This window comes from Mus musculus, chromosome 17, assembly GCF_000001635.26.
Source record: "Mus musculus strain C57BL/6J chromosome 17, GRCm38.p6 C57BL/6J".
In the NCBI taxonomy this organism is placed as follows: Eukaryota; Metazoa; Chordata; class Mammalia; order Rodentia; family Muridae; genus Mus; species Mus musculus.
Window position 1 is genome coordinate 40,553,191 of NC_000083.6, and position 26,652 is coordinate 40,579,842.

At 37.6% G+C, this 26,652-nt stretch overlaps 3 protein-coding genes and 1 pseudogene across 3 annotated transcripts; all 4 read left to right on the forward strand.

Annotated features, from left to right (window-relative positions):
* Positions 1 to 1,556: 1,556 nt before the first annotated feature.
* On the forward strand, positions 1,557 to 4,232 carry Gm46573 (annotated as a pseudogene).
* A 4,084-nt stretch (positions 4,233 to 8,316) lies between these two features.
* On the forward strand, positions 8,317 to 12,437 carry Esp6 (exocrine gland secreted peptide 6). Its single transcript, NM_001177529.1, has 3 exons — positions 8,317 to 8,406; positions 9,726 to 9,802; positions 11,942 to 12,437. Exons 2-3 carry the CDS (start codon positions 9,734 to 9,736, stop codon positions 12,281 to 12,283), a joined length of 411 nt encoding a protein of 136 aa, NP_001171000.1. The 5' UTR covers positions 8,317 to 8,406; positions 9,726 to 9,733; the 3' UTR covers positions 12,284 to 12,437.
* Positions 8,317 to 26,359, forward strand: Gm44501 (predicted readthrough transcript, 44501). The gene is made up of 5 exons (NM_001287195.1): positions 8,317 to 8,406; positions 9,726 to 9,802; positions 18,679 to 18,779; positions 23,395 to 23,471; positions 25,476 to 26,359. The coding sequence occupies exons 4-5, from the start codon at positions 23,403 to 23,405 to the stop codon at positions 25,857 to 25,859; spliced, it is 453 nt and encodes a 150-aa protein (NP_001274124.1). The 5' UTR covers positions 8,317 to 8,406; positions 9,726 to 9,802; positions 18,679 to 18,779; positions 23,395 to 23,402; the 3' UTR covers positions 25,860 to 26,359.
* On the forward strand, positions 21,521 to 26,359 carry Esp5 (exocrine gland secreted peptide 5). Its single transcript, NM_001287194.1, has 3 exons — positions 21,521 to 21,672; positions 23,395 to 23,471; positions 25,476 to 26,359. Exons 1-3 carry the CDS (start codon positions 21,654 to 21,656, stop codon positions 25,857 to 25,859), a joined length of 480 nt encoding a protein of 159 aa, NP_001274123.1. The 5' UTR covers positions 21,521 to 21,653; the 3' UTR covers positions 25,860 to 26,359.
* Positions 26,360 to 26,652: the final 293 nt, after the last annotated feature.

The window sequence follows — 26,652 nt, forward strand, 5'->3', positions numbered from 1 at the left end:
GTCTTTACAAAAAAGACCCCAGACCCAGAACACTTGCAATTGATCCCCTGGACTGACTTAGCTTGTTTATACAGTGTCTGCTGACAGCTGACCCTCCTTAAAGCAACAGAGATCCCAGATGAGTGTGCTCAGGCTGCAATCCAGCACTTGGGAGGCTTACGTAGGAATCTCAAAGAGCTGGAGGCTAGTCTGGGCTACAGAGCAAAATACTGTCTCAAAATGTCAAAAATAAAAACAAACAAAAACCAAACAAACAAAATAATTAAAAAAACAAAAAACAAACAAAAAACCAAAGGAAACCAAGACAAAGATCCCTGCCCTCATAGAGACTGGATTCAAATGATCAAACTGTTAGAATCAAATCCACTTCCAGGAAGGCTTTACACAGGGGGAAGCACAAGCAGCTCTAACAGTGAGAGACATTCTATTCTTCACTTAGGACTTCACTTGCACAGCTCCCATCTGAGAGCTACTCTGGATATTTTAGTATTTTTACCATAAAACCCAGGGACAGAACCACCAGCTGTGGAAGCCAGAACATCTGGAATCAATTTCAAAGAAACTCCTCAGCTGGGATTTAACCAAGATTTTGGATAGTTCCTGAGTAATGTGAATGAGAAGGTAGAGACAGAAGGAGATGTATAGTTCCCGCTTCTGCACTAAATCTTTGCTGATCATGATTCTCCATTGTTATCAAGTCAGTTAAAATTATGAAGCAATTATATGAGTATTAAAATTTTTTTGAGGATCCTGAATGTTTAGATGACAGAAAATAAGATGTCACACCTTAACTTTACAATGTAATCCTTTTATATGAATTCCAGAAAGAAGTGACTGCACATCACACTAGGTGGCCATCAGCAACACCTAAAAAATGTAGGACTTCTTAATTCCTGAGACAGGAAATTGTATGCATTGAGCAGAGGTTAAAGAAAATATGAAACAGCCCATCTAATAAAAGATGGTTTGAGTTAGCTTAAATAAACTAGATATGCAATTGTGTTTGTATTTCTTATTGAAGAAAAAAGGAAAATTGATTTGATAAAGTTTGCCATTGCTCTTCACAAAATGCCACTTCTAAGATGTTTGTATAATTATATCTGAATGATGACAACCCTGGCTGCCTAATACATATTCAGTATTCACTGAAGCTATGAGGAGGAAATAGCAAAACAAGAGATGGTATATGCCAAATAATAATAATAATAAAACTGGAACTGGTTCTGTTTTTTTTTTTTTTTCCCTTATTTGCTTTTGAGGACAGAGGAATAGATGTGTATAGAAAGAAAATGGGATTAGTCTAATCTTTGCAGGTACACATCAAGGACATTAGTCAACACTTTAGGTTACATATCCTTCCAATTACATGCATGGTTGGCATAATAAAACCACAGGAACTCCCAAAACGCCACTCCTTATTTAGGTAATGAATTTGTCAGCCAGAATTGCTCTAGCTTATCTTCTATCAATATGTTGTTTACCTCTGTATCCCCTGAACTGCTTAATTTAACCCAGAGTTTTTCTGTTTATTTTCAGTCATGTCTTCTTTATCAGTGATGTTATTTCTCATAACTCTGCTGCTGCCATCCATGGTCATGGAAAGAAGGGTGAGTGTTATGTGGATAAATATCTGAGATATAACTGCTTACTCTTTAAAGTGGTATAATAAATATGAATACAGAAATCCTAATGGTAAGTTGGATAACAGCATTCTCATTGGGTCTTGAAGAACTTAACAGGGATATGAAGATAAAGACTAAAGTTGAACTCTCCACTTCTCTATAGGACCCAATAGTGAAATGTGGGACCTAGATACTTGAACAACCAAATGTTCTACAAATATATGACACTTATAAGATGTCAATGATACACATTAAGGGGATTGAGATATCTGTCATTGAGTAAAGCATTAAAAGTTATGTTCAGATATAAAGCTTGCAAAGTATAGCACTGTGAAATATGGCATGAGGGCAGAAGAAACCAGCAATGAAAAAAGGCCCTTGTCTAAAATCAGTTGAATATACGTAGATCTACAGTCAAAATTATCTGTTAGCCTGTTTATGATATAAAGTTGGCTTCAATGTCAAGAGATAACTCCTCATTCCTCTGTAGCACTCACATGGTTCCCAATCAAGTTTGATGACATATTATTTATTCATAATAAACTATATTTTATGATCTTTCAACATTTAATGATTGATTATTAATCATTTAGGAATCTCACATCATATATCCCATCACACTCGAATACCAGTCTGCCTATATATGATACTCTTTTCTCAAGATCTATACCAACACAGAAAGAAAGAAAGAAAGAGAGAGAGAGAGAGAGAGACAGAGACAGAGAGAGACAGAGACAGAGAGAGACAGAGAGGGAGGAAGGAAGGAAGGAAGGAAGGAAGGAAGGGAGGGAGGGAGGGAGGGAGGGAGGGAGGAAGGAAGGAAGGAAGGAAGGAAGGAAGGAAGGAAGGAAGGAAGGAAGGAAGGAAGGAAGGAAGGAAAAAGAACAAAAATAAATGTCTGTTTGCTGTGTATATATATTCACATATATATGTGTAGCATGGTCAAATTATAGTAGCAAGCTGCCACTGGACAATGAGTATGCCTGTATCCCCTCCAAAAGTCGTCAGTTAAGGAGAATTGTGAAGTGGCTTGAGCAGAGTGGAGCCACCCCTACCTCTCTTTCATGGATCCCTGCATGTTCCTCAGTGCTCTAGCCTGTTGAGTCACGGTGGGTCAGCTCTCTCACAGATATTAAGTTGCCTTCAGGCAGTAGCCTTGACCATGGGAATCCACATGAGATGTGGTGGTTAAGACAGAGAACAGGTATCAATATGGCTCTTGGACATAGCAGAACCACTGACTCAAAAATGGCACCCACCAGGTAAACAGACCACCAATGTCAACAATGTATAAGGTGGTTACAGGTGCCACTAAATCACCATGGCTCTTCAAAGACAACCATGCCTCAGACATCACTAACATATTAGGCAGCTGAACAGACAGCGAACATCCATATGAATCCCAGGCTTCATTGAGGTCTAGGAAAGAAGCATGGAACACTGATAACACTGTGGACGCCAGTGGCATCTTGGACCAAGATCCAATCCAAAAACTGAACCTTTCCTTTTTGCCCAGATCCAGGGGAAATTTCAAAGCTGTGCATAGGTTCTTGGGCTGAATATGTATCTGCATAGGCTCCAACATGTTTTATACCATCCTATTGACTCATCCTACTGATCCTACTGAGCAATGGCTGCATGAAGACCTCAGTCTCTCTGTCACCTGTACCCACATCTCCAGTTCCCCTTCTCTCTCTATCTCAATCCCTGCTCTTTTTTATTCTCTTTCCTACTTCTCCATCATGTTTGTTCCTTGTAGTGGCCCTTGGGAGACTTCAAGGGAAAAATATTACCAAATGTATTGATAATTTATAACACACAGCAACTTTATTAAATTGCTGAATGCTACAAATTATAAATATTTTTGAAAATTTCTGCCCTCCAAATAAATGCTCCACTGAAACTCAATTAAAAACACGTCTTTTCAGAAGAATTTATACATAGAAAACAAGATGGTATATAATTAAAATTATTATCTTCTCTCAGAAATCTCATTTGAAAGCTTTGAAATAAATTATCTATTTAGTTTGAGTTTAATTGCATAGAGAAAATTGTAGGTGTATGACAACCTCGGCTTTGATAAAATGTTTAAGTTTCATTAGTTTGCTTGTTCTAGCATACACTAATGGTCCCTATTCCTGGAACCTAAAAGAAGAAATAGGCATAGATAGAGTAAAAAATTAACATACATTATTGTGAGGGTCTATGGGTACTGAACAAACAAACACACACACACACACACACACACACACACACACACACACACAAAATCCCTGGATAGGTCTTGTATTTTTTGCTATAAACCTCTTATAAACAACTGTCTCTGCCTCAGGTTCACACTCAAAAATAATCCACTATATCCACTGATCACAAGACAAACCAGAACACTTTCTTGAATAAGATTGAATCTGAAGGAGAACCAAGTATCCAAGAGGCCTTTGAGATGAACACCTGTGCCTTTGACCAAGACCAAACTTTGCTTGAAGATCAGGCCAATTCTAATCAACACAACTTAAATCTGTCTAAATTATTGATGGTCCGGCCAAATGTGGTGCTCAGAAATATCAAGTGGACACAGTAAGTTTCCAAAGAATTCCGCATAGACTTTAATGGACCAGAGTTAGTTGTGAACAAGGTGATTTTTACAGGCAAGTCTTCTACTCTGTGCAAGAAACCTTGACCATATTGACAAATGAGTGGGAGTTCTAATATGGTTATCTAGAGGCCCTGGTGTCATACCTGCTCTGCCTCTTGCTAGGCTCTCTTTCAAGTTCTACATCCTATTCATTTAACCCCCCAAATTCAAGGAAAATGTCTTAGTTAGGGTTTTACTGCTGTGAACAGACACCATGACTAAGGCAAGTCTTATAAGGACAACATTTAATTGAAGCTGGCTTACAGGTTCAGAGGTTCACTCCACTATCATCAATGTGGGAACATGGCAGGTTCTAGGCAGGCATGGTACAGGCAGAGCTAAGAGTTCCCCTATTTCTTAGAGAGCATTTATAAGAAACATTTTGCAACTTTGAAATAAACGCTAAAATCACTTCTCAAAGTATTCTCTTTACATCGTGCAAATTCATCTAGCAGGCTGAAAGTTAGAGCCACACAATTCCTGTGGAGATAGAACAAAGTCTCCATTACTTAATCACCCACTGCTAGGCTACAGGTGTTGATCCCCTAACCCAGCAGCTTTAAACCCTCAGATTGCACAAGAATGTTTCTATAGGCCCTTTTAGTAACTATCAACAAGTATTTAGTATAGTTATACAGCTAGAATATCCAGAGACTATCAGCCTATAAAGCTACACCAGAGTCCAACTGAGTGTCTCCTTTCAACCTGCTCCAGGCTGTGAAGCATCTGGGACAAAATGTCTCCAACAGATCCATCCCTAAAAGTTTTAGTAACTATTGATTGAAGGAAGAGAGCTCAGCCCAGGTAGCTGGTTCTGTCCATTGTATGGTGGTCCTGAGCTCTATAACAAAACAGACTAAGAAAGCCGAGGGAAGAATTCCCTCATCATTCCTACATGCCTCTATATCTGATCCTGCCTCCAAGTTCCTACCTTGCTTGAGTTTCTGTCATGACTTCCTTCAATGATGCACAGCACTATGAAGTATAAGATAAAGAAACCCTTTCCTCCTCAACTTACTTTTTGACTCATTGTGTTTCATCAAAGCAATAGAAACTCTAATTATGATAGCATCTATGATACATTGAAACTGCTTGGCATTGTGGCCAATAAAACCAATTTGCCTTAGCAATTTGTTGATAAATAATATATTCTGATATTATAGAAAGGGAAAGATAAATCCATCTCTCTTTTTTTTCAGCATAATAAACCGATTAAACTAAGTGTTTTCGTCCTCACTTAGAGCCTAGAAGCAAATTAGTCACAGGAAATTCATAGTAGACAAATGCAAAGTTTGCTTTACAAATTCATTGGATGTGCCCTAATGAGTCATTGGCCCATATAAGATCATCCATGATGCAAAATATATTTATCAAAATCCATAATAATCTTTGAAGCTCTAATGGAAAGAGGGAAAGTTAACAAAACACAAGACACGCTCAATCAAAGGACTACAGAGTAGTAGCAATTAAGCCTAGCTTTATTAGATAGTCAAAACATTTTACAATTATGAGAACTGTTACACTCAGTTAATTCTTTAAAGTTTTCTGAAAATGCAAACTAAAACTTGGAAGCACAAATAAAGAAGCCATGCATTTGACTAATTTTATACAAATTAAATTTAAATCTAAACATCTTCGTTTATCTCAAACCTTACAGTATATTTAAGATTCATAGACCATGGAGCATTGTAGATCATCATGCCAAGATATTGTATATATATTTTTTATTTTGATTTCTCTTGCTCAAAAACCATAGGGATTAGGTGACAGTTTGGTGTTTCCAACCATGCAGAAGGAAATTGGATTCAAAACTATCAAACTGTGTATTAATTCCAGCCATCACCTTCTTCCTTGTTTCTACAGCTGCACTATTGTTTTTAACAACTCAAATAGAATAATTTGACTCATGAAGATTAAAGCCATTCGTGAACTGAATTAACTCTGTTCTAGGATGATGTCAAACCTTTCCATATTAGTCAGTTAAATAACTCCTCACTCAAAGTTCCAAGTTCTCATTCTTGAAAGACCATTCTGTAGGAACTTCTCCCTGGTTCCTGAGGTTAACACTTCATGCTGGTTTTAGGGGGTTACAATATGATACATGCTATTATCCTAGGGTACCAATCACACTAGTCTTGGAAAGTTGTCTAAGTTGCTAGGACCAGGCATGATTTCCCTCCTGCCCAAATAGACAGCTGTGGGTCACCACCAACATGTGACTGCCCACAATTGGACTTTTTGGACATTTTTTATTTTGGTAACTGTTTGTGTTGTTGCAGCAGTGGAGCACTGTTGATTGATGAACCTCCTCAGAAGCTTGTACAGGGTTTTCTGGAACCATGGAAGCTAGACTATAGGAAGGCTTGCAGGTTTGATCCAACTTGAATTATCTGAATCCTGTATCATAAGTGTGAGGTGTCTCCAACCACACTGCCCCACATTCAACCTCAGAGAGATAAACTGAGGGACACACCAACAGTGTATATTTCCTTATTTCATATATTGCACGTCATCTGTAATAACCAGATGGACGTAGAAACTCTAGAGATAAAGAAATCTGAGAAACATTTGCAGGGAACCAGAGACTAAGATGGGATTCTAGATCTCATTCCAGAAGATAAAAGATGACATGTGAAAAAATGATGAAATACAAATGAAATATAAAATCCTGTGTGCTCAGATGCTGTGTCCTTATTCTTAACAGACACACCAAGCTAAAATGTAATCATATAACCAAATAAGCTGAAAGAGCACTTGGGATAGTGATATAATATGTTGACAAATTTTCTATAATCCTAAGAATTGTATAGAATGAAAATATGTTGCAATAAACTAAAAATAAGGTTTTCTTAAACATTTCATTTTTGTACAAAATATCTTGACATGCTGATATTGCTTCACTGAATATGATATGCTTCAATGAATTATTGTTTTACTCTGTAATATGATTGATTATTTTACTTGGTTATACTTTTTGATATTTTTCATTGACATTTCATATTATGATAATAACCTGTGACATGTGAAACATGTGTATCAATTATCAAGATTCTTAAATAATGTCACAAATAAACAATTTTTTTTATCAACAAATATTTGTTGGTGTGAAAAATGAGTGTTCAGTCAAGCAATACTCTACTAAATGCTCACAAATCTGGAAGAAACACAAAACAAAACATAAAATCCTTGTCAGCAACAATGTGAGATGCAAAGGAAATCAAGGGAGAATGAAGTTAATCAGAAAGGTTATACAAAAGTCAACCGTTGGATTGAACCTGGGCACCCCAATGGAAGACATAAGGGAGGGACTGAAGGAGCTGAAGAATATTGTAATCCATAGGAAGAACAACAATATCAATTAACAGGACCCCACAGAGTTCACAGGGACTAAACCACCAAGCAAAGAGTATACATGGGTGGAACCATGGCTCCCACCACATATGTAGCAGAGGACTGCCTTATCAATAGGAGGGAAGGAGCTTGGTCTTGTGGAGACTTGCCCCATCAAAGGGAGATGCTGTAGGGGCGTGCCAGGAATAGGTGAGTGGGAGGAAAACAGCCTCTTAGAGACAAAGGAAAGGGGGAATGGGGCTGGAGTTTTGGAGGGAAACCCGAGAAGGGGGACGATATTTGTAATGTAAATAAACAAAATAATATAAAAAATAAAGGATGTGTAAAATATAGATATATTGAATAATGAAGTGATAATGGTAACAACAAACCATGTCCCAAAATGCTAGACAAAAAGGGAGGCAAGGGGGAAGAGTCTCCACTCCCCATCTCTTGCCTAGAAACAAAAGCAAAGGAAAATCTGTAGGTACAAAGACAAAATAGTAGATTATTGCCCCACCAAGCAAATGCCGAGAAGTTACTCAGGGCTGCTGCCCCATGTCTCTCTGTTAACTATTCTGATGAGCAAGAATCAGAACTCAGGAGAAACTGCGCAATCAATCTACTCTTCTGGGAACAGCAGCCAATAAAGCACAAACACGTCAGGCCTGAAATCACTAGAGACCCGCCCTCTACCCATTTAAAGGAGTCACTAAGAACCAGAGAAGCACAGGCGCCTCCATCAAAAACTGACCTGAACTGAACATATGGAAGAAGCAATTCCTGCTAAGACTAAGGACTATGAAAGCAACTTCCATGGTAAGATAACTGTATTTACAAGGTTAATTTTACTAAGGTCAGTGACACATTACAACTCAGTATTTGAAATATACAACTGGGAAATTGAAGGACTACTCAATCTCAAAAAAAATGAAATTGTCAGATGAGATGTAATACACAAAAACTTACCACTCTGAACACACACAAAAAGAATCGCAAATTGTATGCTTTCGCTCATCTGCAAAATAAATATAAGTGAGTCCAAATTTTGTCTAAACTTTCAATCCTAAAGTGCCATAGGGAAAGAAAAATTACTTGTTCTTTACTCTTCAGTGAAGAAGAATAATGGTCATCCAACTAAAAGGTACAGGTGTGATCTCAATGAAATCGGGCAGCGAATTTGACAGAGAACATTACAGAGTATGTGGCAGAGCTTGAAGGGAGAAAAATCAAAGGGAAATGGTATTTAAAAATGTAAAATGTACTAGATCTTTGCTGATCATGTCTTTCAATAGTCATCCAGCCAGTTAGAAATTTGAAGTAATTATATGCTTATTAAAAAATATTTTGAGGACGCTGAATGTTCACATGATATAGAAAATGAGATGTCATACCTTTAGTTTACAATGTAATCCTTTCATGTGAGGTCCAGAAGGAAAGGGAGTGTTTACCACACTAGGTGGCCATTAGAAGTACCTAAAGAATGTAGGGCTTCATTAATCCTGTGACAGGAAATTGTATGCAATGAGCAGAGTTTGATTAAAATTTAAAGAAAATATGATTCATCTAACAAAAGATAGTTGAGTGAACTTAAATAGACTAAATATGCAATTGTGTTTGTATTTCTTATTGTAGAAAAAAAGGTAAATTATTTGATATAACTTACAATTGCTCTTGACAAAATCCCACTTCTAAGGTGTTTATACAATTATATCTGTATAATGACATCCTGGGCAGCATAATACATACCCAGTATTCATTGAAGCTATGAACAGGGAATTGCAAAATAAGAGATGGTACACACAAAAAACTAATAATTAAAACATTGAAACTAGTCTATTTTTTTCTACATATGCCTTTGTGGACAGAGGAATAGACCTGTGTAGAAAGAACTAGAAATCTTCTAATATTTGCAGGTACATATCAAGGACACTAATCAACACTTTGGTTTACTTATCCTACCAATTACAAGCATGGTTAGCACAATAAAACTACAGGAACACCCACACTGCATCTCCTCCTTATTTTGTTAATGAATTTGTTAGCCAGAGTTGCTTTGGCTTATACTCTATCAATGTGTTGCTTACCTCTGTGTCCCCTGTACTGCTTAATTCAACCAAGGGCTTTTCTCTGTTTAGTTTCAGTCATGACTTCTTTACCAATGATGATATTTCTTGTAATTCTGCTGCTGCCATCCATGCCCACAGAAGGCAGGGTGAGTGTTTCATGGATAAATATTTCAGATATAACTGATTACTCTTTGAAGTGGTATAATAAATATCAATACAGAAATCCTAATGGTATGTTGAAATGTATTCTCATTGTGTTCTTGGAGAACTTAACAGGGATATGAAGATAGAGACTAAGGTTGAACTCTCTACTTCTAGAAGCTGTAGTACCCACTAGTGACATGTGGGAACTTGAAACTTGAACAGGGAGATGTGCTAAAATATATGACACTTACCAGATGTCAAAGATACTCATTAAAGTGATTGAGATACCTGTCAGTGAATAAAGCATTAAAAGTTGAGTTCAAATATAAAGCTTGCAAATTATAACACTGTAAAATATGACACAGGGGCAGAAGAATCCAGCAATGAACAAAGGGCTTTGTCTGAAATACAGTTGAGTATACGGACCAACAGCCAAAATTATCTGTTAGCTTGTTTAGTATGTGAAGTTGACCTTAATCTCAAGAGATAACTCCTCATTCCTCTGTAGCATGCACGTGGTTTCCAATGAAGTTTGATGACATATTATTCATTTATAATGAACTATTTTATGATCCTTTCAGCTTTTAATGATTGATTAATTACTAATTATTTCAAAATCTCACATCATATACCCCCATCGCACTTAACTACCAGTCTGCCCACATATGAGACTCTTTCCCATGATCTATACCCATGAGAGAGAGAGAGTCCATTTGCTGTAATATATATATATATAACATGCTCCAGTGAATATATATATTTAAACATGCTCCAGTGGAAAAAAAAAAATATATATATATATATATATATATATATATATATATATATACATATATATAAAAAACATGCTCTTGGAGCATGGCCCATTTTGCAGTGGCCAAACCCCCACAGGAGGATGAGTCTTTCCCTACCTGTATCAAAGTCAAAAGCTGTCCATGAAGGAGAACTGTGAAGTGGCCTGAGCAGAGTGGAACCAGATCTACCTCACTTGCGCCCCTGCCTGTACCTTAGTACTCTGGGCTGTTGAGTGGTGGGTAAATTATCTCACAGACATTAAGATACCTTCAAGCAGCAACCCCAACCATGGGAAAACACCTGGGCTTTCGTGGTAAGACAGACTTCAGACATCAATATGGCCCTTGGCCATATTAGGATTCAAACATGGCACCCAGTGGCTGCACAGACCACCAGCCTGAACAGGATTTAAGGTGGTTACATGTACCATTAAATCACCATGGCTCCACAGGTCAGAAAAGCCTGAGACATCACTGATGTATCTGGCAGAAGCACATAAATTCCAGGCTTCACTGAGGTCTAGAGAAGAAGCATGTAACTCTAACAACATTATGGATAAAGGTCCAATCCAAAAAGTGAACCTTTCCTCTTTTCCCGGATTCAGGGCAAGTTTCAAAGCTGTGTGTCAGATTCTAGGGCTGAGTGTGTGTGTGCATAAGCTCCAAGCTGTTTTATACCATCCTGTTGACTCATACTGCTGACCCTACTGAGCAATGACAGCATGTTGATATCAGTCTCTCTGTCACCTGTATCAACATCTGCAGTTCGACCTCTCTCCCTAGCTCACTCCTTGCTGTTTTTCTCTTTCCTACCTCTCCATCACATATTTGCTCTTTGTAGTGGCCTTAGGGAGGCTTCCACGCTGCCAATAAAAGGAACAATATTTTTTAATCAATATTTTTAAAAACTTTTACCTTCCTAATAAGTATTCCACTGAAAATAAAAAACACATCCTTTCAGAAGAATTTTTATATAGAAAACAAGACTACTATATCTTATCTCAGACAACTCAATTTTAAGCTGTGAAATAGTCTATTTAGTTCGAGTTTATATGCATAGATGGAATTGTAAGTGTATGACAACCTTGGCTTAAACAAAATGTTTATTATGTTCATTCTTTCTACCATGAATTTATAAGGTTCATTAGTCTGTTGGTTCAAACATACAATAGTGGTCCCTATTCCTTGAACCTAAAAGAAGAAATAGGCATAGACAAAGTAGAAAATTGACATACATTATTGTGAGGGTCTATGGGTACTGAACTAAAAAATTAAACAAAAACAACCCCTGGATGGATCTTGTATTTCTTGCTATAAACCTGTTATAAACAACTGTCTCTGCCTCAGGTTCTGACACAGACTCAAGAACAATCCACTATATCTGCTGACCAGAAAACAAACCAAGAGACTTTCTTGGATAAGATTGAATCCAAAGGAAACCCAGGAAACCCAAGCATCAAAGAGGCCATTGAGATGTTCTCCTGTGCCTTTGATCAAGACAAAACATTGCTTGAAGATCAGTCCAATTCTGATCAACCCTCCTTAAATCTGTCTAAATTAATGACCACCCTGAACAAATGTGGTGCTCAGAAATATAAAGTGGCTGAATACGTACCAGAGGATGGCCTTGCTGGGCATGAATGGCCAGAGGGATCCTTGGTCCTGAGATTGCTCGATAACCCAGTGTAGGGAAATGCCAGTACAGGGAAGCAGGAGTGGTTGGGTTGGTGAGCAAATGGAGGGGGTGGGGTGGAATAGGAGGTTTTTGGAGGGGAAACAAAAAAAGGGGATAACATTTGAAATGTAAATAAAGAAAATATCTAATAAAAGATTTTTTTAAAAAGAAAGAAATATCAAGTAGACACAGTAAATTTAAAGCATGCCCCAAAGGATTCAATGGACCAGAGTTAGGCATGAACAAGACATTTTTTTTTCAGGCAAGTCTTCTATTCTGTGGAAGAAACCTTGAGCATATTGACAAATGAGTGGAAATTCTAATATAGTTTACTAGAATCCCTTGTGTCATCCCTTCTCTGTCTGCTAGGCTCTCTTTCAAGTTGTACAACCTATTCATTTAATCCCCCAAATTCAAGGAGAATGTCTTAGTTAGGGTTTTACTGCAGTGAACACCACACAAACCTAGGCAAGTCTTATAAGGACAAGACTTAATTTGGGCTGGCTTACATGTTCAGAGGTTCAATCCACTATCTTCAAGGTGGGAGCAGGGCAGCATCTAGGCAGGCATGGTTCAGGCAGAGCTAAGAGTTCTACATACTCCTCTGATGGGTGCTAGTGGAATACTGCCTTCTAGGCAGCTAGGGTGAGGGTTTTAAGCCCAGGCCCACAGTGACATACCTACTTCAAAAAGGCTACAATTCCTAATAGTGCTACTCCCTGGGCCAAGCATATACAATGTAGTCTATAAATAAATACAATAAACTAATCTCTCCTTCCTCCAGTGAAATACTAAAAATGCCAGAGGCAGCAAAGTAAGAGTTCTGAACCAGCTGTGAAAGGAGCTAGGAATTTGCAGTACTTCAGAAACAATTGCCAAACCTACCTTTCTTTACATGGACATACTTTCATGGTAACACTCCCAGTAAGTTCATTATGGGCACCCTCCCTTCATCACTGAAATCTGATCAAAGGTGGATGGAAATGTTTTATGCTTCAAGCTATGAAGCTTTGTAGTTATAAAATATTAAGTAACATGGCTGTTCTCCTTATCTTCTTTTGGAAAATTTCATATAAGTACATGATGCATTTTATCTCAGACTCTCTTACTTTCCTCTATCTCCCAGAAACTATAAACTCTCTTCCCAATAAGTGACTCTTCTGCTTTGTGTATTTTTGTTTTGTTTTTGGAAGCTCACTAAGTTCAACCAGGCATACACACGTGGCCATATGCATGAAAGTATCTGTGGAGTCAAAGAAAATCACCAAAGGCTAATACACTGAGGGTAATGACTCTCCCTGCCCCAGCAGCCCTCCACTGCCAATGCCTCTCTAGAGAGCCTTATCTGTGACTGAATGTTGACTCGACCAGTCTGGTGCAAGCCATTTTCATGCAAACCTAGGTAGGTCTAATACTCCACCTGGAAAAGAAGTGTATTGCTGAGGGTGTGTTCCATTTTGGTCAAGTCAGTTAAGCTCTTACAAAACTCAGATAAAAAGCTGCTATTGCACTTGTTCTTGAAGACACACCTTTCTTTATAAATAGAACATCTTTAATATTTAGATTTCAAATGGCTGCTTCTCCATCAGCAACCACTTTTCCTGGAGACCAGGTGGGCTAATACTCTCTGTAAATCTTCAATTTGCATACCTATTATTATTATTTTTTGCTTCTTTAAATTTAATTTTGTTTTTAATTAATTTTTTACACTCCATGGTTCATTCCCTGCCCCTCCCTATCCACCTTCCAACTGCTCCACATTCAATACCTCCTTCCCTATCTCACCCCCACCCCACATGACCTCTAAACCCCCTGGAGCCTCCAGTCTCTTGAGGGTTAGGTGCATCATCTCTGAAGGAACACAGACCTGGAAGTCCTTTACTGTATGTGTGTTGGGGGCCTCATAACAGCTGGTATATGCTGCCTGTTTGGTGGTCCAGTGTTTGAAAGATCTCAGGGGTGCATATTAATTAAGACTGCTGGTCCTCCTACAGGGTCATCTTTCTCCTCAGCTTTTCTCTGCCTTCGCTAATTCAACAACAGGGATCAGCTGCTTCTGTCTATTGGTTGGGTACAAATAACTGCATCAGACTCTTTCAGCTGCTTGTTGGATCTTTCGGAGGGCAGTCATGATAGGTCCAATTTTGTGAGCATTCCATAGCCTCAGTAATAGTGTCAAGCCTATTAAAGCAGTTGAAGGTCTGTGAAAGTGTGAAAGTCTCCTAAGAGAATGACTCTCATTGATACTTTTGTCACAGGAAGAACTCAAACCAGATGCAGCATTCATAGTCTAGAACTGCTTCCCATGGAGCTTTAGATGGTGAAACCTTGTCATGTGGGTTTGTTATTGTCTGTATCTTATGTCACCTTCTTAGACACTAATTGGATATGATGTTTTGCATGTTCTTAAGTTGACTGAGGTTTTTCTAATTGACAAAGCAGAATATCAGCTACCAAGTTTTACTATATAGAATAAGACCATGAATTACATAGATTTAATTCTCTATTTTAAATTGTAACTTCATATGCATTTTCACATTCTTCACATAGAAATACAGATACTACGAAGGGAAATTAAAATTCAAAGATTTTAAATTCATCTTCAAATAAATATGGAGCACTATAAAAGTTTTCAGTAGGAATATATTACATAGGAATATGCATCTCATTCTAAAACATAACTCATAATCCATTCGGAATGAAAAACTCTTTCACCTTTTACCTAAATGCAGCTCAGCCTCACAGTCTTCCAACTCATTACCAGCAGGCTAATCTGTAGCACTGTCTTACTGAAGCTCTGTAATTTCCCTATTTCTCTGAAGGCATGAACTACATCAATTTTTCTCACATGAAAACATTCCATTATCTGTTCTACTATAAAGTCCATGTTAGTTAAGTAAAAGCCCCTATTTTGGTAAAATTTTGATCCAGTGGACTTGTTTGTCATGATCGTGGCTTTAGTTTTTATGTTTAATTATTTTGATTGATAATAAAAGACTGTTAGTCATATTTTTTCACTACCATCAATGTTCAAAAGTAGTCTACAGGAAATAAAAAATCCCTATTTGGGCTGAATGATTCAGAAGCTTCATTCTACTTGTTTTCCTCTTGCCCACATTAGACATGAGCTAAAAGAGGTGTCAATTCTCCCGAAGATGAAAAGATAAAGAGGGGCTGCTGCTGAGATTATTCACTTTCATGTGGTCATGCCAGGGCCCATGTCCTTAAATCAATGCTAAATGAACTTAATAAGTTGTAAATTTATTGAAGAGGGGGGGCCATAGAGGAGTACAAATGGGCAGGATGCTGTCGATGCAGTGCACATGCGTGAAGTTATAAAAGATATTTTAAAGCAACAACAAAAGAAAGATCCCAATACACTTCACAAATACTGAAATTATCCAAAACAACATACTTGCAAAGCCAATTCAACAACATATTTTTAAAAATTATGCATCATAGTCCAATTGATTTCATTCCAACAAAGCAAGGATGTTTCAAAAAGTCAAACTAATGGATGTAATAAAGCTGTGATATTCTTTTTTTTTTTTTTTAAGCTGTGATATTCTTAATTGTCAACTAGAGAGGTTCAAGAATCCCCAGGTGATAGACCTCTAATCATGCTTGGGGGAAATCATTTTAACTACATTTATTAATGTTAGAAGACTCATTTTGATTATGGGCAGGACTATTCATGGACATAAGATCCTAGACTGCATAAAATGGAGAAAGCAACGAGAACAGAAGCCTGCCTTTGTACTTGGCTTTTTCCTCTTACTGGATGTGTGGTATTCTGTGTTTTGGGGACTTTTTTTCTTTTTTCTTTTTTTTTTTTTTCTTTTTTTGGTTTTTCAAGACAGGGTTTCTCTGTATGGCTGTCCTGGAACTCACTTTGTAGACCAGGCTGGCCTTGAACTCAGAAATCTGCCTGCCTCTGCCTCCTGAATGCTAGGATTAAAGGCGTGCTTTTTGGGACTTTTTTTCTACATAAGCAGGTATGTTTTTAAAACAAAATTAAAAAAATTTAAAAAGATCATATTGAAGGGTTTAAAGAATCCTATTTGATGAAATGGAATAACCAGGCTCAGCCCTTTATTTTTCTCCACATTTAGATATGAAATCACAAGACCTCAACAGTCACACAGACATTTGCATATAGAAATGAAAACGTGCACACACATACACACTTGCATACATACACACATACAATTTCACAAAACACACAACACTCACTGGGTGTGGTGGTGCACGCCTTTAATCCCAGCACTTGGGAGGCAGAGGCAGGCAGATTTCTAAGTTCGACCAGCCTGGTCTACAGAGTGCGTTTCAGGACAGCCAGGGCTATACAGAGAAACCCTGTCTCGATAAACCAAAAAAAACAAAAAAACAAAAAAACAAAAACAAAAAAAAAAAAACAAAAAACAAAACAAAACAAAACAAACTCACAAGTGAACAAAATTTGAAATGTGATTAAAAGTTGAAAACAAAATACTCAAGATGATATGCAATTATAAAAAAGCATAAGGGCAGGGCAGCACACTCTCTAACAACAGTCGATAAGCACTAGTTCATATACCTACAAGCAACAGTAGTTTTCACTCCCTATTAAGGACACTTCTCTTTGCAGAGTCCACTGCAGAAAACCATAACCAACCAAATTGTACAGTGGTGGAGTCCAGTCTTATACCTAAGGCTCAGAGAAAAAGCTCTGGGGAATTGAAAATTAAAAGAAAGAAATGAAACAACATAAAGGCTTGAATCCACAAACTCCAAATACTGCCCAGTTAAATTTAGTGAGGAACATAATAGGAAAACTAATTAATTTGTGATGATATTGCAAAACATAAAGCCATGCAGGAATGCATTTTGGCAATCTCTAATAAAACCTCTAATAAAACTCGAAAATATGATCCAGTGAACACAACAAGCAACTGGAGCTATGAATGTGAAACATGAAAGCAGGTTCTATGGTAAGAATGCAGTATGTACAATGATAAGATTACAGTGTCTACTGACACATCTAAGCCTTTGTCTTGGAAATATATGTGAAATTGAGGGATTACCAGCAATGCTAAAAAATGAAACTGGTCAGGTTTAAATATAGAAAAGCACACCTTGCTACTGACTAAAAAACTCAAGTCAAATGCATTTCCTCATCTGTCCATGATTAAGAAGAATGAGGCTGCATTTTGCCTAAACATTAGACACTAAAGCAAATGTCATGGGAAGAGTAACATTGCTTGCAAATTCATTCTTTACCAAGCACAAGAATAAAGGCTGTCACTCTGGAAGGTATAGACACTGAGTGAAGATGCATGGTAATTTTAAATGTTTTTGAGATTCTGGGCAGTGACTGGTGTCTATGAATAAAGAACAAGGAAAAGACATTACAGATCTCTTGGGTGATATTTTGACTCAAATTCTAGTCATAAATTACAATGAAGTAAACAGGCAGTAAGTTTGAAAGAGAACATCACAGAGAACACAGAAGTGCTAGAGGAGAAGAAGTAGAAGGGGGAAATCATACATTTTTTTTTCTTTAAAGTGTCCCTTTAGATAATGGCTGAAAATGACTCTCCATTTTCTTAGGCCACGTAACAACTTTAATCAAAATATATATTTAAAAATGATTTTGACAATTTTGAATATATGTACAGTATAAAAAAATGCCATACCTTCAATATAAAAGATAAACCATTTTATTTAAGTTTAGGTAGTTTGACTCATGAAGCACATACTAAGTGGTCTTTAGCTGCATCTAAAGGACATAGGACTTGCTGAATCATTTAAGAGGGTCATCACAAGCAATTAATAGAAGGTGTTTAAGACTTAATAACATTGTGACACAAACCATTCAACAAAAGATGGACTGGGAGAGCTTAAGTAAACTAGATAATTCATTAATTATGTTTGTATTATCTTACTAAAGAAAAAATGAAATTTGATATTGTCAGAAAAACTAGTAGAACTTTCAATTGCTACTTACAAAATACCAACTGTGCATGGTTTTTTTGTTGTCATATTTATATCTTCATAATCCTAATCCTGACATCCTGATTCATGTCTAATATAGATGAAAGCTATAAATTGAAAGCAGCAGAGTAAGAGAGAATACACAGCAATAATGGGCCTTTCATAAAAATGAAATTACATCTCTTTTTTTTTTTCACATTTCCCTTTCTAAAGACACAGGAGTAGACCTGTAGAGAAAAACTTTCTAGTCTTTACAAGTATATATCAGGAAGGTCAGTCAAGTATTTTAGATTCTGTATCATCCATAATAAAAGCATGGTGGGCACAATGGAAATACATTGACACCAACATGGCATCTCTTACCTTATATTGTTAAAGAATTGTCACACAAAGTTGCTTCTACATATATTCTATCTATGTGTTTATCACCCTTCAGGCCCAAGAACTGTTTCCTTCAACCAGAACTTTCTCATTGATTAGTTTAAGCCATGGCATCTTTCTCTAACTCTGAGGCCATCTGTGCTTACTGAAGGAAGGGTAAGTTTAAAGTGAATAATTATCTCAGTTCTGACAATTTTGTGAAAGGGTACAATAAATAAGAGTAGAGAAATCCTGAGAATGTGATAGGTGACAGAATTTTCATGAGGGGTTAGAGCACTAAAGAGGGCAATTGTGTTAAAAGAGTAAGCTTACACTCACCACCACTGGCAGCTATGGTACCTAGCAGTGACACAGGAGGAATGGACACTTGAAAGGAAACATGCACCCCGTGTATAGACACTTGTCAGTCAGTATACATTAAAAATTGAATTGAGATATAAAGCTTGATTTCAAGGCAATGCTCCTACTGTGAAAGGTGGGGCAAAGGCTAAAGAAACTTTTAGCCATTAAGCAACTGAGGGACACTTGGACCATTGAAAGAACAAAGCCTTCTAGGAAACCTGCAAGCCCCTCCTACTAGGGAAACAAGTAGGCTAACTGCAGATCTTCAGATCTCCTTCTGCTTCTCCACATCCAGTGCTCCAATCTCATCCCCAGCACTGAAGAATACCCGCTACTACTTCCCCTCCTGTGCATCTTGCAGACACCAAGGAGCTTCCATTCCCTCCCCTAATTCCTGGCTTTTTCCAGCCTGCACTCATTAAGATCCCATAGATTCTTGTGGCCAAGGAAGCAAGTAGGTTAAACATATAACTGCATATCTCCCTCTGTTTATCCAAATTTAGTCTCCCCATCTCTTCTTAGATCTGCAACAGGACACCTGTTGCAGCCTCCCTTCTTCCTTTCCACAGTCCCCACTGGATCATTAAGATCTTCCCCTCTCAACTTCTTTCCACAACCCAAACCGTTGTCCTGGACTCTACAATTACAGCAGGCACTCTCTGGGGCCCAAAGGCCAGGTTTTCCAGGAAAACAAGAGGCCTAACTGCCCATATTCCTATCTCCCTCCATTGTTCCTTGGCTTCCAATCCCTCAATCCCATTCCCATTTCTACAGCAGACTTTCTGCTATGTCTTCTCTTCCCTCTCATTCCCATTCCAAGAGAGCTAACTAAACAGTTCATAGTGGAGAACCTGGTTTTCCTCCCTCCTGTGAACCCCAGGAATGCCTTCCAGCCCATCCCCATTTCTAAGTTTCACTTTCTTATACCCAGAAACACATTTTACCTGGAAATGCAGTGACCACAAGTATCAGAACCCCAGAAGAGTTGTCTACTGTGCAGTGCGCGGCCACAATGCTGTACTAAAAAAACAGAAAGGAAGCAGAAAACAAGAATAAAATACCCACTCAAAAAAGACAAGACTTACATAGATTTACACACTTCACAAACCTAGTTGCCTAGATGCCAATATAAAGACAGAATAAGATCCAGGACAATATGTCTCTATGCCCAGAAGTCCTAGGATGGCAGATCCTGACTATTCCAACATACCTGAAACATGCACACATAGAGAGAGACAGAGAGTGTCACACACACACACTGAGAGAGAGAGAGAGAGAGAGAGAGAGAGAGAGAGAGAGAGAGAGAGAGGTTTGAAAACAGCAGTTATCAATATGGTAAAGATCCTTAAAAAGGGTTTGAATAAATCCCTTTTTTAAATTGATGAAAATACAGTGTAGGAAAATTGTGGTAGTTTCAGTAGGAATGTTCTCAATAAACTCATATACTTAAATGCTTGATCAATTTGACATAGTGCTACCTTGCATGGATTAGGGGCCATGGCCTTGTTGGAGGCTGGTTGCCACTCAGGTGGGCTTTGGAGTTTCAAAAGCTCAAGCCAGGCCCAGTGTCTTCTATATCTTTCTCCCAAGAAGCTTGTAAGTTACCACAATTCCCCATGTAATGTTGAGGCCTTTGTCTTTCACTATTTATTTTAATGCTAAGGGCTTACCTCCAAGATTTGAAGTCTGCCAGAATGCTAAGGGACCCTTGCCCCAATTAATTCTGCTGGATAAAGATGCTAGCAAGGTTTAGGTTTCCCGGACTTGGGACCACAAGGAGGAAGTAAGAGATAAATGAGGAGTGTTTGTTTAGAACTTTAATGTAATGTCTCCAGTTTTGTTTAAATCTAGGAAAACTCCAACATGATAATAATATTTTGAAACAAACCAATAAAAATAGTTTTTCCTAGCTCAATGAAAACATTTTATTTATTTTCTGCAAAATACTTTTTATAATCTATCAGACTTTTCCATCCCTCCAATCCTGTTTTATTTTCCCATGAACTTTTCATATTATGACAATGAAGTATCAAATCTGAGTCATGTGTCTATGAAGTATCCAGAATCACTAATAATGTCAGAAATAAGTAATTCTTATTTTCCAAAAGTATTTATAGATAAAGATAGTAGAATAGAGGCAAGCAATTCTCTACTAAATCATTATAAATCAGAAAAGAAAAAAAGAAAAATTCCATGTAATTAAACATGAGAAATGCAAGGGTGCATGAGAGTAAAATGTAGAATAAAAAAACTAGATAAAATACACAAGTATTGCTTAATACAGCTATAATGGGAAAAGGCAAACTGTGACCAGAAGTGCTACACCAAAAGGTGGACAAGAGGGAAATTCTCTCCACAGATCTTGCTTTAAAGGTGGGAGGAAAAAAATAACACAAAATTAAATAGTGGATTATTGTCCCATCAAGGAGATTCTGGGAAATTACTCAAGGGTGCTAGCCCATGTTACTCTGTTAAATATTCTGATGAGAAACAAGCAGACACACACAAAACAAAACAAACAAACAAAAAACCCTCTGCACTCAAAAAGCTCCTCTGGGAACAATAACCAATGATGCAGAACCACTTCTGGCCTCAAAACATTGCAAGCTCCGCCCTCTAACCAATGAAAGTGGGAGACTCTGAGAAGCACAGAGAAAGGCACAGGAGCCTGCACAAGAGTGACCTGATATGAAAAACTATGAAAAAGGTAGCTGTTGCCTGAACTTTGGATATGTTCTACTCGCTGGGCTGCCTAGTCTGACCTCAGTGGGGGAGGAAATGCCTAGCCTCCAAGAGACTTGATGTGACAGGGTGGGGGAAGGGAGATACAAAGGGGGCAATGCATGCCCAGAGGAGAAGAGGAGGGGGAAGCAGAGAACTGTGGGAGGAGGTGAACAGGAGGAGGACAGTAAGCCAGATATATAGTGAATAAGTGTAAAAAAAATGTATCAATGCCAAGACTGTGGATTGTAAGAACAAGTTCCATGGTAAGATGGTAAGATGACAGTATTTACAATGCTAAGATTACAATGGCTAGTGACACTTCAGAGTCTTGGTACTTGAAATATACAGGGAAACTGATGGACTGTCAGGCAAAGTTGAAAAACCTAAACTGGTCAACAGAAGTTATACAGAGTAATACAGTAATCTGATGACTAGAAAACTCACATTGAATGCATTTCATCATCTGCCTATGATTAAAACACTGAGGGCACATTTTTTTCCTAAACTTTAGTCTCTCCATGTCATGTGAATAAAAAGCATTATTTATAATTCCCAATATATAGGCCCACCAAGAACAAGAATAAAGACTGCCACTCTGAAAGATTTTGGCAATGAATGCATGAGGATCCAGGTAGATCCAGGTGTTTTCTAGATCCTGGCCACTGATCGGGAAAGGACCAGCAAATAAGACATTTCATTTCCCTGTGGGGATGTCTTAACTCAAAGTTTAGTCATAATGGCAATGAAAAAGCAGGCGGTAAACTTGAAAGAGAGCATTAGAGAGTACATGGGAGGACTTGAAGGGGGGGAAGGGAAGGGAATGATAGAAAAAAATGTAAAATGTAGTAGATCAATGCTGATAGTGGTTCTCTATTGTCAGTGATAAAATTCTAAAGCAAATTTTATATTTAAAAGTTTTTTGGGGAATTTCTAATGTATACACAGTATACAAAATTAGACACAACAAGTTTAATGTACTAAGTAAGACATTTATGTGTTCCGAAATAAAGAAGAATGTATCGTTAAGTGGTCATTAGCAGTGTCTAAAGGATGTAGGATGTAGTGACTAATTGAGAAGGGATATATGTGCAATAAGCAGTGGGTGTTTAAACCTTAATGAAAATAGGAAACAACACATCTAACAAAAGATGGAGTTTAAATGGCATAGATATGCAATTCATTGTGTTCATATTTCATAATGAAGGGGAAATTAAAAATAAATTCAAGTTTAAGGGGAAATATTGGTAAATTTTGCACTTGCTCTTCACAAAATGCTACATCTAAGACTTTGGTATAACTATATCTGTATAATCACAACCCTGGCTCCCTACCTTACATCCAGTACAGATGTAAGCTGTAAACAGAAAGTAGCAAAATACGGGATGATACACAGCAAAAAATATAGATACTGAATCTCTCCTCCCCCGCCCCCCCAATTTCCTCTGCGTTCAGGGGAATGAACCTGTGCAGAAAGAACCTAGGAATTCTTTGTTCTTTGCAGGTACAGCAAGGTTATCAGTCAAGTGCTTTAGGTTATTATTCTATCAATTAGAGGCAAAGCGGGCACAATGATATTACAACAACCTCACATGGCAACTCTTCCATTATTTTGTAAATGAACTTCAGCATATATTCTATGAATGTGTTGGTTACCCCTGAGTTCCATACATGGCTTAATTCAACCAGGACATTTTTCTTTGCTTAGTGTCAACCATGACTCCTTTACCAGTGATGTTTTTTCTCCTAACTCTGCTGTTACCATCAATGCACACTGATGGAAGGGTGAGTGTTACATAATATTTATCTCAAATCTACCTGACAATTTTGGAAAATAGTACATTACATAAGAATACAGAAATCCTGATAGTATAGTGTGTTACAATATTCTCATTTGTGTCTTGGAGCATATAACAGGGCTACAGAGATAGAGAGTAAGGTTTCACTCTCTAGCTTTGTCAGCTATAATACCCACTAATGGCATGTGGGAACTGGATACTTGAAGAGGCAGATGTGCTGCAAATATATGACACTTGTAGGCATCAAAGTTGCACACTTTTGGGCTTGAGAGGCATGTCAGTGAGTAAAGCATTAAAAGGTGAGTTCATCTATTGAACTCATCATCACTTGCAAGTACACTACTGTGAAAGGTGAGTCCGAAGCAGAAGAATCCAGCAGGAAATGAAGGACCCTTTCTAAAATAAAGTTTCTTTTTATTTCTTATATAAGATAATTTTGGCTGTTGGTCCTGTGTCTTCCATTCTGAAGATCTGGATCACAGGCATGCTCTTCATTTCTGGATTGTAGTTCATTCCAGATATAGGAAAGTTGAGAACCAGGAATAGCCATCACAAGTGACATCCTGGCCTACAGTGGTTCTTCGAGGATGCCCAATCCAGACAGTGAACCTTTCCTCATGTCCCAGAGCCAAGGGAAACCTGCAGCTAGTCATCAGTTTCTAGGGCTGAGTCTGTGTCTGCATAAGCTTTACATCACTCTGCCAATCCTATTGGGCAATGACAGCATGTGCATCACAGCTGTCTCTCTCTCTCTTCTTAACACCATCATGTCTCTTCATCCACCTTTCTCCACAGCTCATACACTGCCATTTTTCTATTTTTCCTACATCTACAGCACAGGTTTGTTTTTATAGTGGAAATAGGCTGGCTGCCAGCCTGCCCTCAAAAGGAACCCTTAAGATGCTATCTTTTATATATTATTGTCAATATTTTTAAATGTCTGCCTTCTTAATAAAAGTTCCACTAATTTCCCTTACAAAGAATATCTCTTCAGAAGAGCTTTTTATACAAATCAAGATAGCATATGAGTAGAAAAATATTATTACCATTTCTATCAGAAAATTACATTTGGATATAAATTATCTTTATATTTCATTTGAGTTAGATGTGGGGAATTGAATATGTATGAAAATTTTTCTTGGACAAATTACAGTGGTTCTGTACTACAAATGTCTAGCATGTGAATTCTTTCTATAAGGAATTGATAAGTGTCTTAAGCCTATTTCAAGTATAACAAACGGTCCCTGTTTCTAGGAACATATCCAAAGATAGACATAGATATAATTCCATGCAGTATGGTCACATCTCTGAAGATATAACTAAAATAAATAATAAATAAATAAATAAATAAATAAATATTAGTCCTCTGTCATGATGGAAGGAATAACGGTATAACTCATCTTGAAATATCAGAGAAAATATATAATGATTCTGTGATTGTTTACACGTGCTTAAAGTATTTCTCTAACCTATAAAGCATCACACTACTATGGAAATTCAACCTTCCTTAGATCTTGTTCAGACAATTCACAAGCATTATCCTATCCTGCACTTGATTTCCACATACACATATCTATAATGCAAAGCATCAACCTGAAACAGTGCTAATAGCTCATCGGATGAATTAATATCACTACACTGAACAAATGAGAAACAGTTGCTTACTAGATCACTGAAATCACCCCAAATAAAATTCTATTTTTCTGCTAATATCTGAAAGTTCCATGTTGAGTGGCCATGGAGAACTTAAGTCTGGAAATTAGAACTTGTGGAGTACTAAGTGGGATACTGGCTCTTGCATTAGCCTAACCCACTCTAACTTCAATGACATGGAAGCAAGTAAGAGGAAAGTACTCCCTGCAAAGTCTAGGTAAATTATGAGCTTACAGCCTCTTTTCATTTTACTGTATCTTGTGTAAATACAAATGGGTAGGTTTTATGTTTATGTTTCTTATTGAAAACTTGTCATAAGTAATTTTCTCTTACTCAGGTACTGACACAGACTCAAAATGAATCCACCAAATCTTCTAATCATAAGAAAAATCACAAGGCTGTCTTGGACAAGACTGACCGCCAAGACAAAGGAAATAAACAGGCCCCAGAGAAAGTATTCTGTGCCTCCATTGATGATCAAACATTAGTTGAAGACTTGGCCACTGCTAATCAACACAAGTTAATCCTGTCTAAAAACAAGATATCCCAGAGCAACTGTTGTACTCAGAAGCATCAAGTGGACCCAGTAAACTTGAATCATATGGCCAGTAGACTTCAAAGGACCAGAGTGAGGCACCAAGAAGACAGTTCTAAACGCAAAGTCATCGTGGGTTTGGATGAATTCTTGGATTTAGTGAAAAAGATCTTGATTTCCCATTAAATTTAACTACAAGTCTCCTGGTGTCCAACATGGTTTGGCTCTTAGTAGTCTCTTTTTAAAAGTCCTATTACCTATTTTGTTAACCACCCAAACAAATAAGTTTAGAGACTGTAAATGAACACAATAAACTTTCTCCTCCCTCCAATTAAATACCAAAAACGACCAGAGGAAGTAAAGAAAGGGTTCTGAACTAGCAGTGGAAGGAGCAGACAAATAGGAATTACCATGACATTATAACCAAGAGACTAGTCTTCCTTTCTTTAAGTGCACATGTTACTTCATGGCAAGATACCTAGTAAAGTCATCGTGGGCTCCTCACTTTTCCTCACTGTAGTCTGATCAGATGGGAATGAAAATATCATATGCTTTGAACTATAAAGCTTCGAAGTTATAAAGTACTAAGTATATTGATTTTTTCCATTGCTCACAGTCGCATTTCACTCTCCATTGCCTCTTTCTCCCATGAACTGTAAGTCATCTTCTCAATAAATCTCTCTCCTGCTTTTATTGTTTTGTTTCCTTGTTTGTTCGATTGTTTGCTTTTTTTTGTTTTGTTTTGTTTTGTTGTTGGGGAGTTCACTAGGTATAACACATGGCTGTTGTGGATAGCCCTGGGGCTAATTATATTTGATGTTAATTCTGTTCTCCTGTGATTGGCTGTGAACAAGGAATGAGTCAGCACTCAGGTGATTTCCTGTAAACCTGCTCCCCACCTTAATTTGCAAAATAAATATGAGCTGAAGATTGGGTAGATAAAAGGAAAGGTGGATTGGAAGGTGAGGGAGAGAGAGAG

Bases quoted from the DNA above. Each gene is read 5' to 3' on its own strand.
- Esp5 (NM_001287194.1), top strand. The intron at 23,472-25,475 runs GTGAGTGTTACA...TCTCTTACTCAG, and splicing joins CAATGCACACTGATGGAAGG to GTACTGACACAGACTCAAAA.
- Esp6 (NM_001177529.1), top strand. From the start codon at position 9,734: ATGACTTCTTTACCAATGATGATATTTCTTGTAATTCTGCTGCTGCCA. The intron at 9,803-11,941 runs GTGAGTGTTTCA...TCTCTGCCTCAG, and splicing joins CCATGCCCACAGAAGGCAGG to GTTCTGACACAGACTCAAGA.
- Gm44501 (NM_001287195.1), top strand. From the start codon at position 23,403: ATGACTCCTTTACCAGTGATGTTTTTTCTCCTAACTCTGCTGTTACCA. The intron at 23,472-25,475 runs GTGAGTGTTACA...TCTCTTACTCAG, and splicing joins CAATGCACACTGATGGAAGG to GTACTGACACAGACTCAAAA.